At 37.7% G+C, this 15,957-nt stretch overlaps 1 protein-coding gene across 1 annotated transcript; it reads right to left on the bottom strand.

Annotated features, from left to right (window-relative positions):
* Window positions 1-5,666: 5,666 nt before the first annotated feature.
* Window positions 5,667-15,002, bottom strand: LOC149211298 (uncharacterized). Its single transcript, XM_089399250.1, has 3 exons — window positions 14,943-15,002; window positions 13,501-14,839; window positions 5,667-7,042 (listed from the first exon to the last, which is right to left on the bottom strand). Exons 1-3 carry the CDS (start codon window positions 15,000-15,002, stop codon window positions 5,667-5,669), a joined length of 2,775 nt encoding a protein of 924 aa, XP_089255376.1.
* Window positions 15,003-15,957: the final 955 nt, after the last annotated feature.

The following is a 15,957-nucleotide window of genomic DNA, read 5'->3' as shown; positions in this document are numbered from 1 at the left end:
ACCTGGATCAAGTGGTATCGGAGCAGTCTTTGCGTTGATGTGAATTGCAGTGTGAACAATGACAGAGGATGAAAGAGCGATGTACAAGACCATGGTCAACATTTCCAAAAGAGTGGAGATCGTGTATGAAACTCTACAGAAAGAGACAGAGGAAAAGGAGCGATTGCAGCTTCAGTTTCAAGCCACAGAAGAGGCCATGGAAGAACTGAAGCAAAACAAACATAATCTTCAAATAGAGAATGATGAATTGAAGGTGTGCCTACATGAAGAGAAAGATGAAAAGCAAAGTTTTCTATGACAGCTGCAAGCAAAGGACAAGGACTTGGAAAAGCTGCAGCGTGACCCATGCGAGGTAAAAAGTAGTTCTCCATCTTCATGTATGTTTCCTAATAATGATTTCGTTGTTTTCGAAAATCATACCATAGGAATTGGCTCCAAACTGTTGAAGAGAATGGGGTATGAAGGAAAAGGCTTGGGCATTAATGGCCAAGGCATTGTCAACCCCATCAAAGTAGAGGAATTACCCCGTCAGGCAGGACTTGGGTATGTCAGAAAGGAAGTTGGGGAATGCGCCACGACAGTTAGCGAACCACCAACAATAGATGATGAGAAGCCCTCATCAGTTCTTTCCAAATCGAAAGAGGAGGTAAAAGATGTTGATTTCCTTTCGATTTCATCTTCTCATAGTATGATGTCTGTTGGAGATTTGGAGATCCCAATTATAGGGACAAACATGAGGCTCCTTACAAGGATGAGGCATGAGGAGAAAGAAGAACTTGGTGTTAATAACCAAGGCATAACTCCACCTTTGGAGGTTGTGCACGAACATCCATTTGCAGGCTCGAGATACACTAAAGGAGAGTGCTCGAAGGTGTCAGAGTCATCTGAGACATCGATGAAATCATCGAGGAAAGAGAATGATGGGAACACATCCCCATCATCCCACAACAATGCCCATTGCAGGGAGAGAGTTGAGGCAAGCTCTCATCGCCATACTGACATCAGAGACAGCAAGGGAAGGTATAACCATTTTTGATCTTCGAATGTTCATTTTGATTATGATCATGTTGTTAATAATGAACGAAGATCAAGGCATCGAAAAACATGTACCTTTTTTGGTTTACCTAACCATACCTTTTCTAAGTGTTGGAAAAGAATGGTAGCACTCATGAGGCATGAAAAACCCTCTCAACAGCATGAAAAGAAACAAGTTAAGCAGATATGGAGGAAGAAAACCTACTACAGTCATTGCAACAGAAATGGCCATCAAAGAGCCACTTGTTGGAGGCTCCATCCAGAGCAGCGCCTTAGAGACAAAGCGTCGGTGCATGAACCAGGTGAAGCAGTTGTTCGACAAGCAAAACCACCTCAAGGAGGTGACCCATTCACATTAATAAGTGAAAAATGGTTTCTAGACATGTTGAACCCACCCGACCACGTGGGCCAGTGCACCGGGCGACCCCATAACAAACAAACACCATACATATTATGCGCCCAACATATATTAATGCACCACCCAAATATATATATATATATATATATATATATATATATATATATATATATATATATATATATATATATATATATATATAATCGCGTCAAACATTATAGCATGCGGAGGAGGGTACGGGGGCGGGCCGCCCAAGGCAGGCCCAACCACCCGAAATCTGTTTTGTAAAACAAATAAACTAAAACGAGAGGGGTGGGGTTTGACCACCCAACCCCTCCTCAACCATATGCTAACTTAACCAATGCAACCAATCGAATTATTGTTAAATCTACCCGGAATTTTATTTAAACAGTCATTTTCACTAGTGCGCAGGGGAGAGACTGTAGGGCATGAATTTGGAGGTAGAAGGCGGGCACGGATTTCGAGACAATTAATTAATTTTTTAATGCATGAACCATGAATTTTGCAGGAGGGCAAAATTTTCACTTTGTCAGAAATTGACAAATTTTATATGGATTCTACACCTCTCGTCGCCACGAATGCAATGACGTTGTCCATTTCTCCATCAGAGTTTTGCATTTTTCGGCCATTTCCAGAATGCACGTGGAACCATGATTTCATCAAAAAATAGGGAGTGGAACCATGATCCTTGAAATTTTCCCCAGGAGGTAAAATTTTTCCATGTCGGAATATAGTCAAGTTTATACTTGTTTTTCATGGTTTTCCGCAGGGATCGCAATGGCGAGATAAAATTCGCTATCTAAGTTGCAGATTTCAAGTACATCCATGGAGCAGAATCTTTGAGGAATCCCGAGGGAATCTAAAAGATTCCTTGAGCCATGAATTCTCAACTTCTCAGAATTTGAATTTGGACAGTCGATTCAGCACTACTCGATGCCACAAATCTGATGGTACACTCAAATTTTTCATTCTCTCATTTCTTCTTCTCATCACTTTTCTAAGTGCCAGTGCAGATGTCCACATTCATGTGCAAGCAGTCTTTTGTCATACGATCGATGCCTTGAGATCGATGGTCCGAACAGCTTCAGCAGTGTGACATCCACTTCTTCAGATGGCCCTTGGTTGTGAGGTATATGATGTGTTCATGTACTTCTTCTTTATGCATTATGCTGCACAGATCCTTGATTGATGTTGATGCAGGATCTTGTTTATTACATGTTGTCATGATTCCTTGCTTGATTTGATGTGGAATCTTCTATGTGATGTACTCGCTATCATGATTTGTCATGTTATGCTTTGAGGTCCCTTGTTGTATGTTGTTGGGATACTCTTGTTGTTGTCATGCATGTTTTGTTTTTTGAAATCCCTTTTATGCCATGTTGGCAGGATGTTCATCATGCATGTTTTTGTGTCATACTGATAGGAGTCTTTTGATTGAGAGTTCCAGTTGTGGAACGTCTCTTAGAGCCACTCCTACGTGAGGGCATTTTTCCTTGTATGATCGCGACATCATTGCTTGTGTACATCACCTTTATTGACAGCATTTAATGCAACGGCCTATACCATCTTGACACCGGGGCCCGGAGATGTAGTCCCTCCTGGACGAACTCCGTTATCAACGCTTATGTTTTCATGTGTTGATGATTGTCTTGTTCCTCTTCTTTTCTGCATGCAGATGTATTCATTAATGTTCTTTTAAAATGCAATTTAACACATCACGAAAGTAAAAGGTCTTGGAAGGGTCCTTCGTCACACTCAGACCTGGATCAATATTTATCAATATACATATTAATATTATTATTATTATTAGATCTATATCATTAAATCTTATGGTGTTTTCCAACCACATTTATTAATGTGGTTGTTCTAGCATATATCAAGTTGATGCTTACTACGTATATAAACTACATTTATTAATGTGGTTGTGCTAGTCATATAAGTCTTGCATGTTCATATAAGTCTCATATACTTAATTAAAAAAGAAAAAATTAATTATAAATAGTTGATCATACAATATAATTTTAATATTTTTGTTTTCATGTTTATTGAAGTGTGTTGATTATTGTGAGTTATCATATATATTGTTTTGGTAAAATTAAGTACTTTGTAGGTTATAATTAGCATTTTAAATTTTTTTATAAAGATGTTCCGTGACATTCTTTATGAATATTTTGGATTTATTTAATTGTGTCCCAATAATTCAATGAATTGGTGTTAAAAAAGTAACAATTCTATTATGTTTTTTTGTGTTTTAATTATCAATATAGCCATGTTTATTTTGGAATAGGGCTTTCAAAATTTTAATTTAATTATCAACAATTATTAAGTGGATGGTAGGGAATTAACCTCCATAATTTTTTTTTAGAAAAAACATATAAACAATTCAATGATAGAGATTTATCTCCAAAAAAGTTATGCTCATTTTACCTTTTTAATTAAATTCCATAATTAAAAAAATGTTAGGTGAATAAGTACCATATAAAGGGAGTTATGATTTTTATGACATGTGGTATCGATTAGCCATGGTATATTCGCTTATGATATTGTAACAAAGACTATTTATAGATTAAAAATCTCCATAATAAAATGGGAATAATTCTTCATAGTTAGGAATCTTGTTTCATATTTTTTTAATTGTATGTATATTTAACTAATATTAATTTTTTTTATGTTTTTAATATAATTTAAAATAAAATTATAATTTAGGTAGTTTTTATGATTGTTTATTTTAACAATGAATACTTATTATATAGATGAATGTCCAACATTAGCCGATTACTTAATTTATATAACATATAATATTTTTATAAGATATTTGGTGCATATTTAACTCTAGTTTTCCCTTTTTATTTCTTCAATATTTTAAAGGATGTCATAAATAAATCTCTCTATTTAATTTGATCTGAGAAAGAAATACCCACTTGTTTTGCTTTGGAGGCTAATGTATCCATCAATTTAGATTTGAGTTTAATCATATTGAGAAAAACCTTACACATTGATATAATCAATTTAGATTTGAGTTTAATCATATTCATCAATTTAGATTTGAGTTTAATCATATTGAGAAAAACCTTACACATTGATATAATCAATTTAGATTTGAGTTTAATCATATTGAGAAAAACCTTACACATTGATATAATGTGTTAAGTGAGGGCAATACCAACAATGATTTTAAGTTTAATAACAGTTCTGTCAAATATAAAAACTCGATCCATGTCGAATTGATAATCCATGATTTTACAATATTTTATACTACATGACTATCTGAATTCATAAAATTTTATGAAGTGGAAAAGAAAAGACTACACCATGTTGAAGGATTTTACAATCTTTTTATGCTACATGACCAGCGAAATTCATGAAATTTTATGAAGTGGACAAGAAAAGACTACACCATGTTGATGGATAGATTGAGGACATTCAAGATTATTCTGTGCAATTCCGTATAAATTCATTTGTGTAGCATGTACAAAGCATTAAAATATAAATGACATTTTAATCATGCCCTTCACCGCTGAAAGTATCTTTCATGGACTCTGTTCAGTAAAAAAACGTGTTATGCCTATTTCAAGTACAGAACCTGTAATAATAAAACAAAATCACAGATTTTGAAAGTGGACAATCTGGAATTTCAACAATTAAGGAGATAGAAGCTGTGTCTTCATAACAACACTAATTAAAAATAGTTACACTGTTGAAATCATAATATGTTTGTAAAAATATAGGAGGAGCATTTCGTCTATTCCTCTGCATCGACCTGTAAAAGCCTGCAAATCATGAACAACAAGCAAGGGCTATTATAAATGATCTCCATGATGCTCACAGAATGCTGGATGAACACAAAATATTTACAGAGGCAGGGGGACGGTAAATTCGAATCACAAATGCATAAAATAAAATTCGTAACATTGTAACACTTAAGATGGTCATAGAATTTCATCAGTACAGCAAATAAATCGATTTCTGGATTTGACAAACAGCTTTTGGATGATATGGTGTGTGAAACATAAATGCATAATTAGTGTGACACAAGTGATAACAAGTATACAAGCGAGTCCTGCTGACTGGCCAAATAAGAGCAGTGTCCAACCATATTCAAAAAAAGATTACTGACAACAGCCTCTCTCAGACCTTAAAGATCTTGCTGCTCTGCAGTCCTCCTGGTTGGAGTATGAGTTAAAACAAACTTTCCATACATGAAAACTTCTAAATACAAGTTTGATCATCTAAAATATAAAATTTAAATCTCTCATTTATATCTCTCATTTCCTACTTCAAATATACCTGCTTCAATATACCGCGCAACAAGTGTACCACCATTGAAGTGCATTATCATTTGCTGTTGTCGAGTTGTCAATTCCATCACTTGTAGTTGCGTTGTCAATTCCATCAATTGTAGTTTGGGCTTAATGCGTCTCTCTTTCAAAGTTCGTAGCCATTCACCTTCCCAAAGGTCTCGGTCACCTTTATTCGTCAGTATCTCTACTTCTTTGAGACTCTTGAGGCGCTCCAATCCTTGGGCTATATTTTTCAGTTCGTTGCACCATTTGAGTCTGAAATACTTTAACATTGGCATTGCTGTATCCTGCAACGACGGAAACTTTTTCAAACAGCTAAAACTGTCTACCATGAGCTCTTCCAGCTTTGGAAGTGCCATACATTCTCCAAATTCCACTGGAAACTCAATGCATTTGTCATTTTGTGACAAATGCAACTTTTTCAGATTGGGGATGAACGCTAGTCTTTTATATACACTGCCTATGGAATCATCTTTGTGTAAATCAAGCTCCGTGAGATTAGGAAGCTCAAATATCCAACTTGGGATCACACATTTACGTAAGCAAACTACTTGAAGGCGATCCATGTCTCCCATGTCACTCGGAAGATTGAGGTGACTTGAACCGTTGTTTATCACGGACACGCTCTGCATCTTTTTCATTTCCCCAAAAGTTCCCTCCTCTGGTTGAGCAATATTTTCTGAAGGACGACCGATTTCTAATGCAAGGTGTTGCAAATTAATCAATCCTTTGAGATCGCTCAGCTGCAAAGCTTTGGCGTCGTTACGAGCACCAGATAGAGTACCTTTGAGTGTCTGCAGATGGCTCAGCTTCGATATTCCCTTAGGCAGCCACTTCAATTTTCCGCAACCCTCCATATTCAGATATAGCATATGCTTGTTCCTACTTATCCCTGAATGCAGATTTTTTAGATCGGAACAATGACTAACATTCAGATACTGAAGGCGCACCAGACCACTCAAGCACTCTGGCATGTCCAAGAGGGCTGTGTTCGACAAATTCAAAAACTTCAGATGTTTTAATTTACCAATGGATTTGGGCAATGTACTGAGGGCAGTGGAGCTTAAATCTAGCACTGTTAGATATGTCAGGTTGTTTAAAAAACTTGGAGAGATTGATCTAAGTGATAAATTTTCAGATAACAATAAAATGCGGAGCCTTGAACACTTGATGGTCTGGTTGATTTCACTTATATCATTTTTAATGAGTGAAATTCTACGCAAAACCTGGTAATCTATATTCACCGGTAAACTTTTCAGTTGTTCTCGGGGTTTTAACAAACACTTTTGTTTGAGAGACTCGGAAACAGCTAATGTTGGGGATTTTTCTGGTAAAATCCCAAAAACAAACAATTCAAACACACAGAGGCAATGCTCTGTTTCCTTTACTCCAGGATCTTTTTGCACAGGAAAGCTTTAAATTTTTTTTTACTGAAGAATAGAGTATTACACCACCAGAAAAAGGAATTTCTATTCATTAAAACAAAATGCCTCCTCTTTGCTGAGAGGGATTCATCAAAAATACATTCAACAAAACTCTGTCTCCACCTGAGAATTTACACCGCTGGGTAAAATTCTCATTTTTTTTTACTGCTGTAAAACCCCTTTTACATTACTGCTGTAAAACTATTTTACTCATACCGCTGTAAAAATAAATTTACATATGCAGTAAACTTTTTCATTACATTCACAATTTCAAAAAAAATACCTGTGCATTCTTTTCTTTTGCATTTCAATGCATACCCAATACATTAAAAAAAAACAACAACAGATCTATGCACTGTTGTGCAATATCTTCCCCTGGTTCACGTGCGCTCCCATGTTTTTCATGAGCTGCGTGCAAAGACTGAAAATGGTTTTTCGCTGCTCCCGTTTTTTAATGGTCAACGCAACAACATAGAACACACCTATTTTTTTGGCTCGTTATATCAAAGACTTTAAAACAAAAACATACCTATTAAAACATACAACGAACACACATAAAAAACTTTACGTGCCGTATATAAAACTTAAATATTCACCTACTTTCTACGAATAAGGAGAAATTCATTAAATGTCTTCATGGAGAAAGTCTGCAGTCAACCAAGCTTGTATTTTACTCCACGCAACATTAACTGCAGGCTCGTATGCATCTTGGAACAATCGACGGCGGAGATCGATGGAGCAGATCGAACGGCGGTGGAGGATTTCGGGAGACACTTTTATGTTGAACTTTACGTCCCGAAATGTCAGAGATGATGACGTATAGAGGGAGCCACGCGTCAACAGGAGATTGTATCGGGCTCGATCATACGGAAACTGCCTTCACCTAAAAGTGGTCCGAAAAGTTTCAGGCGGATTTGCTGAGCGGTATCGGGGAGCTGTACGTATACTGTTGAAATTACATATTCAACACTCCCCTTTAATTTCAACTACTGGGCACTCAGTCATACCCAGACACTTTCTCAAAAATTCAAAGCTTTTCTGATCCAATGGCTTTGTCAAGATGTCTGCTACATGTTCTTAAGTCCTGCAATGTTCTAGGATAATTTCTCCATTGTTCACCAATTCTCTGATGTAGTGAAACCTTGTATCAATGTGTTTCGTTCTCTTATGAAACACTGAATTCTTTGACAATGCAATCGCTGAGCTATTGTCACAAAAAATCACCGTTGCTTTTGCCTGCTCTTGGCCTAAGCTCCTCAACATTCTTCTCATCTAAACTGCTTGACATGCTGCTGCTGTAGCTGCCACATATTCAGCCTCTGTTGTAGACAATGCTACAATGGACTGCTTCTTAGAAGCCCATGAAATGGCTCTTAAACCCATATGAAAAACATAACCGGAAGTGTTTTTCCGATCATCTACACTTCCAGCCCAATCACTATCAGTGTATCCAACCAAATCTGAATGTTCTGAGACATTATATAAAATTCCAAACATTTTGGTACCTTTGACATACCTTAAAATTCTTTTTGCTGCCTGCCAATGTGCCTCCTTTGGCCTCTCCATGAATCTGGAAATTAAACTAACAGCAAATATAATGTCAGGCCTAGTTGCTGTTAAATACATAAAGCTGCCAACAATACTCTTGTACAAACTAGGATCAAAATCCTTGCTGCTGTCCTCTCTGCTGAGTTTTAATCCCATTACTGTGGGAGTGATCGCTGCTTTGCATTCTTGCATGTTAAATCTGCCCAACACTTGATTTACATATCTAGCTTGTGAGATAAAAATTCCTTTTTCATTTTGATCTACTTCTATGCCTAAGAAGTATCTCAAGAAACCCATGTTAGTCATTTCAAATTCCTATTTCATGACTGATTTAAAATTCTCAATGAGTTGATCATCATTACCTGTGAAAATAACATCATCAACATATAAGACAACAATTAAAATTTTACCATCTTTTTATTTGATGTAGATGGTGGGTTCTCCTTCACACTTGTAAAATTCATTATCCAATAGATAGGAATCTATCCTGCTGTACCATGCTCTTGGCGCTTGCTTCAACCCATAAAGAGCTTTCTTCAATTTGCACACTTTGTGCTCTTCACCTTTCTTCTCATAGCCTAGAGGTTGTTCAATGTAAACCTCTTCCATTAACACTCCATTTAGGAATGCTGACTTCACGTCCATTTGGTAAACTTTCCATTTGTTTTGTGTTGCTATGGATAACACTACTCTCATGGTTTCCATTCTTGCAACCGGTGCGAAAGTCTCCTCATAATCTCTCCCATATTGCTGCTTGTACCCTCTGACAACCAGCCTTGCCTTGTGTCTTTCTATCTTGCCTTCAGCATTGCTCTTGGTCTTGTAGACCCATTTCACTCCAATGACTTCTTTGCCTTTTGGTAGCTCAATCAAATCCCATGTTTTGTTTCTCTCTATGGCATTCATCTCCTCATCCATAGCTTCTATCCATTTCCTATCTTTAATTGCATCTTCGAAATGAATAGGATCATCAATATGACAATATAAGGCAAATAAGGAATTCATTCCTTCATCATAAATGTCACTTAGATTTCTAAATTTCTTACCTCTTTCATTTGGAGTGCAAGTGCTTGAAGATGCACTTGAATTTCCTCCTTGTGGTGTGCTTGATGAAGCACTTTCATTTATCCTCAATGGTGTCCCTTGCTATCCTTGTGTTGGCGCTGCTGTTTGGGGATGCATTTCAGCGACCTCCTCATCATCTTCATCATGAGACAAATAGTTTTTAACATTCACTGTTTTCTCTATGCTTCCATCCCAAGCTTCTTCTTCAATGAATTGAACATCTCTGCTGACAAAAAACTTCTTGGTGGATGGGATATAAAACCTGTAGGCTTTGGATTCCTCACTGTATCCAATGAAGATACATTTCTCCCCTTTGTTGTCCAACTTCCTCCTTAGCTGATCTGGTATGTGTGCATAGGCCACACATCCAAAAACTCTCATGTGGGTGACTCCTTGCTTTCTCCCACTCCATGCTTCTTCCAGCACTTTGTTCAACACTGCTTTTGTAGGACACCTGTTCAAAATATAGACTGCACAATTTACAGCTTCAGCCCAATAATCATTTGGCAAATGCTTTGCCTTCAACATGCTCCTCGCCATATCCATGATGGTCCTATTCTTCCTTTCAGCAACTCCATTTTGCTATGGGGTGTACCTAACTGTAAACTGTTTGTGAATTCCATTTTCTCTACAAAATCGTAAGAATTCCTTGGAGATATATTCACCTCCTCTGTCAGTTCTCAAAACTTTTATATGCGGCCCGCTTTGGTTCTCCACAAGTGCTTTGAAATTTTGGAATTTCTCAAACACTTCACTTTTGTTTTTAAGGAAATATACCCAAGTTTTTCTTGTAAAGTCATCAATGAATGTTAGGAAATATTGGCTGCCTGCTAATGATGGAGCTTGCATCGGACCACATAAATCTGAGTGGATGATCTCTAAGGGTGCCTTTGCCCTTATGCTTTTACTTGATGGAAAACTTTCTCTATGTTGTTTCCCCAAAATGCAACCTTCACAAAGGCTGTCTGGTTTCTCTATCAATGGTAATCCTCTTACCATTCATTTTCTGCTCAACAAGTTTAGACCTCCAAAATTGAGATGTCCAAATCTCAAGTGCCACAACCAATTTTCATCCTTTGGCACGCTTTGGAAAGCCTTTTGGGTGACTGCTGCAATTTCTCCTTTGTTTTTCAAATCTGCCCTTATTCTAAGAGGGAACATCCTGTTCCTTGTCATCTTCACTTCAGCAATGCATCTTTTGCTGGGTGCTATATCCATGATGGTGCATACATCATTTTTAAAGAAAACATTGTACCCCTTATGGACAAGCTGTCCAATACTCAAGAGGTTACATCTCATTCCGGGGACATAATAGACATCTGCTATGGTTTTCCTTTCTCCTTGCTTTGTAAATATTTTTACCTCTCATTTTCCCATAACAGAAATTTTGCTATCAGTTCCTAGTGTGACTACTGATTTCACATTTTTATCTAGGGCAGAAAAGAAGGCTATGTTTCCTGTCATATGGTTGCTGCAACCTGAGTCTAAAAACCAAATGTCTTCACTGTTTGTTTCAGCGATGTTACAAGCTAACAACACATTATCTTGGCTGATGTTTTCTCTAGTGACATTTGCATTTTGTCTATTACTCATATCATGTTGCTTCTTCCTACATTCACTGGCATAATGCCCATATTTTTTACAATAATAGCATTGGACATTGGATTTTTCATACCTTTGTCCTTGAGCATGATGTTGTCCTCTTTGTTGGCTGCTGCCTTGGCCTTGGTTCTGATTTGGATTGCTGCCTCTTCCTTGAGCATTTGCTGGGCTGTTTCTTCCACCTCTGTTCTGGCTTCTGCCTCTTCCTCTCTTGTTTCCTCTGCCTTGACCTCTTCCTCTTCCAAAAGTCATCTGGGTCTTAAAGGCTTGCTCTAGAGATGAGTTTTCATTTCTACTCAACCTCTGCTCATGTGTTATCAGTGATGCATGAAGCTCATCAACTGAAAAGTTTGAGAGATCCTTTGTTTCTTCAATGGTGGTGACAATCGCATCAAACTTTGAGGGTAAGACCCTCAATATTTTCTCCACAATCCTCCTTTCTTCAAGGGTTCTCCATGAGTCCTTATCTGTGTGACCAGACCAATTACATGTGTGAAAAATGAGTCAATGGTGTCTGACTCCTTCATGTTCAGATTCTCAAAATCCTTCCTCAGCAACTGTAGTTTTGCTGTCTTCACTTTCTCCATGCCTTGATAGGCTGTTTTGAGGGTTTGCCATGCTTCATTGCATGTCTTAGCTGCTGCTATCCTTGGAAACACACTCTGGTCCACTGTTTGATACAACAATACAATGGCTTTTGCATCCTTCTTCCTATTTCTCTTCAGCAGATCTCTCTCTGTCTGAGTTAAGTTGTTAAATTGATTTTCATCTGCTGGTTCTGCAAACCCAGATTCAACAAGTTCCCATAGATCTTGTGAGACAAACAGGGCTCTCATGGTTATGGCCCAGTAGTCATAGTTTTTCCCATTAAACTGTGGGAGCTGGGTATTAAACATACCCATGCTAGTGCTGGTGCTAGCCATTCCTTGCATCCTCAACTATGCTTCAATTTCTTGACTGTGTATTTTAAAACACTGACTGTTTCAGCAGTAACAAAAGGAAACTTTGAGGAATACCTGAATTTTTTTTGTCTGAGACTTCACTTTGCTGGAGAAGATTTACTGCTGCAACAAAAGACTCCTCCCTTCAGCTTCTTAAACACCTTCAAAGAGCCTAAACCTGCTCTGATACCACTGTTGGGGATTTTTCTGGTAAAATCCCAAAAACAAACAATTCAAACACACAGAGGCAATGCTCTGTTTCCTTTACTCCAGGATCTTTTTGCACAGGGAAGCTTTTAAAAAAAATTTACTGAAGAACATAGTATTACACCACCAGAAAAAGGAATTTCTATTCATTAAAACAAAATTCCTGATACATATTCATCCTCTTCGCTGAGAGGGATTCACCAAAAATACATTCAACAAAACTCTGTCTCCACCTGAGAATTTACACTTCTGGGTAAAATTCTCATTTTTTTTACTGCTGTAAAACCCCTTTTACATTACTGCTGTAAAACTATTTTACTCATACTGCTGTAAAAATAAATTTACATATGCAGTAAACTTTTTCATTACATTCACAATTTCAAAAAAAATACATGTGCGTTCTTTTCTTTTGCATTTCAATGCATACTCAATACATTAAAAAAAAACAACAACAGATCTATGCAAACAACAACAGATCTATGCACTGCTGTGCAATATCTTCCCCTGCTTCACGTGCGCTCCCCTGTTTTTCATGAGCTGCATGCAACGACTGAAAATGGTTTTTCGTTGCTCCCGTTTTTTAATCGTCAACGCAACAACATAGAACACACCTATTTTTTTGGCTCGTTATATCAAAGACTTAAAAACAAAAACATACCTATTAAAACATACAACGAACACACATAAAAAAACTTTACGTGCCGTATATGAAACTTAAATATTCACCTACTTTCTACAAATAAGGAGAAATTCATTAAATGTCTTCATGGAAAAAGTCTGCAGTCAACCAAGCTTGTATTTTACTCCACGCAACATTAACTGCAGGCTCGCATGCATCTTGGAACAATCTACGGCGGAGATCGATGGAGCAGATCGAACGGCGGTGGAGGATTTCGGGAGACACTTTTATGTTGAACTTTACGTCTCGAAATGTCAGAGATGATGACGTACAGAGAGAGCCACGCGTCAACAGGAGATTGTATCGGGCTCGATCATACGGAAACTGCCTTCGCCGGAAAGTGGTCCGAAAAGTTTCAGGCGGATTTGCTGAGCGGTATCGGGGAGCTGTACGTATACTGTTGAAATTACATATTCAACAGCTAACTCATGTAATAAATCGTGTATTTTGCAACTTGTTATCCTCTCATACCCACCAACTTGTGAAGTTTCAATAAGGCATCGATCAATAAGCTCCTCTATGTACAAATCTCCTGCATGATATGCGTCTTCCGCTGCGACTTGGGAAGAAAAAATTCCTTGAGCAATCCACATATGAACTAATTTTTCGCATTCTGTTTCGATACCTTTTGGAAATACAGAAAAGTAAAGAAAACAAGCTTTCAGATCATCATTCAGAGCCTCGTAGCTTAACCTTAGAGAAGGCATAACCCTGTCGTTCATTGCGCTGAGATCATTTAGACGACCCAGAGCCTGGTTCCGGTCGACCCATTTTACTCTTGACATATATGCGCCTATTGTTTTGATAGCCAAGGGCAATCCACCGCATTTTTCTAAAATAGGATGGCCGTCGATGTTCTTGAGCTCCTCTGGAAGACTCTGCTGATCCGGAAAAGCGTACATGCAGAACAATTTCCAGCTGTTTTCCTCTGATAAATAACTCATCATGTGGATGTCAGCATTTTCAAAACTCTCTGCAACTTTCCTGTGACGGCTTGTGATCACAATACTATGTTTTCTTTGGACTAGGGCGCCTATAATATCAACTAGACCACCTCCAATATCCCACACGTCATCGAAGACAAACAGACAATGTTTTCCTTTAAAAGGAGCAATGACCTTCTCTAAATCAAAATTGGAGTACTGAGTCCCTATTTGGTTGAGCACATTCTCAACATCCGATTTCTGAGATACTACCGCCCAAGACCGTTTGTCAAAATGTTGCTCGACACTTTGCTTGTTATAGACAGTTTGGACCAGAAGAGTTTTGCCTTGGCCTTTCATGCCCACAACGGCAATCACCTGGCCGTCTTCCTTCAATATCAAATCAGTAATCTTTTTAATGTCATCTTCCATGCCCACAGGCAGCAACTCTTTCTTAATAAGATGATTATTTGCAATCGATATTTGTGATTCAACACGGGCATTCAGATCATATGCAAAGACAGCATATTTAACATACTTGGTACTCACATTTATCTTTATTAATCTCTTATTTAACTTCTTGATCTTGCGGCCCATCCTACGGCGGAATATCGGGTTCCACAAGCTCCGAGCTTCTCCGCATTCCTCCACTATGTCAAAAGCGTCGTCCAGAAAATCCTCAAGTTTCTCAAGCCAGCTGGACAATATAGCGGAGCTCCTTTTATCTCCAGCATCCTTTAACAAGGATTTAATGGACTCAAGCTCGTTACATAGGGAGTCAAAATCCTCTCTGGAAACTACTAACTAGCAAAGACTCTTCTAACAACTATTGAGAGACCATTGAAGTAAATTCTTCTATAAGAGTACCAACAATAGCAGCTGCAACTGTTCCTGCCATGTTTCTCTCCGCAAACTCACTCTCCCTCCCTTCCAATCTCTTCTATTTTTTTCAAGCAGGCCTGCGACGTCTTGGGTTTTGAGTGAACTCCTTGGTTTAAGTTAAGAGGTAATCCAGGAGGAAGGAATATATTCAGGAGGAGGAAGGAAGGAATATATTCTAATATTTTTGATATCCAATGTGTCCTGAGCTCATCCAGTAAGAAAGAATAATCTTACCTTAGTCGTCAAGTGTAACAGGGTAAGAAAGAATAATCTTACCTTAGTCGTCAAGTGTAACAGGGTGACGTGACTAGGGAATAAGCGATTTCTTTGGGGAAAGGAAAGAATCTGATCTTCTTATATCCGATAGGTTGTTTTACACAAAATGAAAAATTTCCCATTTCATATCAGCATAGCATTGTGTGGAGTGTAATTATAATTAATCCAGATTAAAGCCTAAAGAAAACAAGTAACTATCTTTGAAAATTCGTAGTGATAACGATTTATGATATGGCTATGGGGATATCTATCCATATCAAAGATTAAAGAAAAAAGAGAAAATATCAATGGGGACCAGAACGATAAGGGGCCTCTGCGTACGTGATTTTAACCATAGCAAGATTAAGAAAGGAATTAAAATTATTGTTTATCAAAGATAAAAAAAAAAAAGAGAACCTAGAAAAACAGTGTGGGCATATCCCTATGGAAAATGACATTATTTCATAACTTAGCGGTTAAAAAACCGCAAAGCACAATTGGCTTCTCTCTACTTTTTCTTTTGCTCCTCACTTGGAAACTTCTTCCATTTTATCTTTTGCACCGCACTTAGATCTTCACAACTTTGATTCGCTTTAAGAAATAATTACTTTCTTTCGCTTTAAGGGAGGAAAACATTGACTTTTGACCAACTTGAAAAGAGACCAAGAAATAACCACTTCCTTGACTCGGAATGAAGCAATAAATAACTACCTATC

Source organism: Pinus tabuliformis, chromosome 1_2 (genome assembly GCF_031772625.1).
Source record: "Pinus tabuliformis cultivar Carrire ecotype Pingquan chromosome 1_2, CPIR1, whole genome shotgun sequence".
Taxonomy (NCBI): domain Eukaryota; kingdom Viridiplantae; phylum Streptophyta; class Pinopsida; order Pinales; family Pinaceae; genus Pinus; species Pinus tabuliformis.
Note: the sequence above shows the minus strand (reverse complement) of the source record. Positions and strands in the feature narration are given on the sequence as shown.

What these genes read in the sequence shown, in the direction of transcription:
- LOC149211298 (XM_089399250.1), bottom strand. Translation starts at nt 15,002, where the DNA reads ATGGCAGGAACAGTTGCAGCTGCTATTGTTGGTACTCTTATAGAAGAA. An exon ending in TAGAAGAATTTACTTCAATG is followed by an intron (nt 14,840 to 14,942) that starts GTCTCTCAATAG and finishes TCCTTGTTAAAG; the next exon opens with GATGCTGGAGATAAAAGGAG. An exon ending in TTCCGGCGAAGGCAGTTTCC is followed by an intron (nt 7,043 to 13,500) that starts GTATGATCGAGC and finishes GGATTTTACCAG; the next exon opens with AAAAATCCCCAACATTAGCT.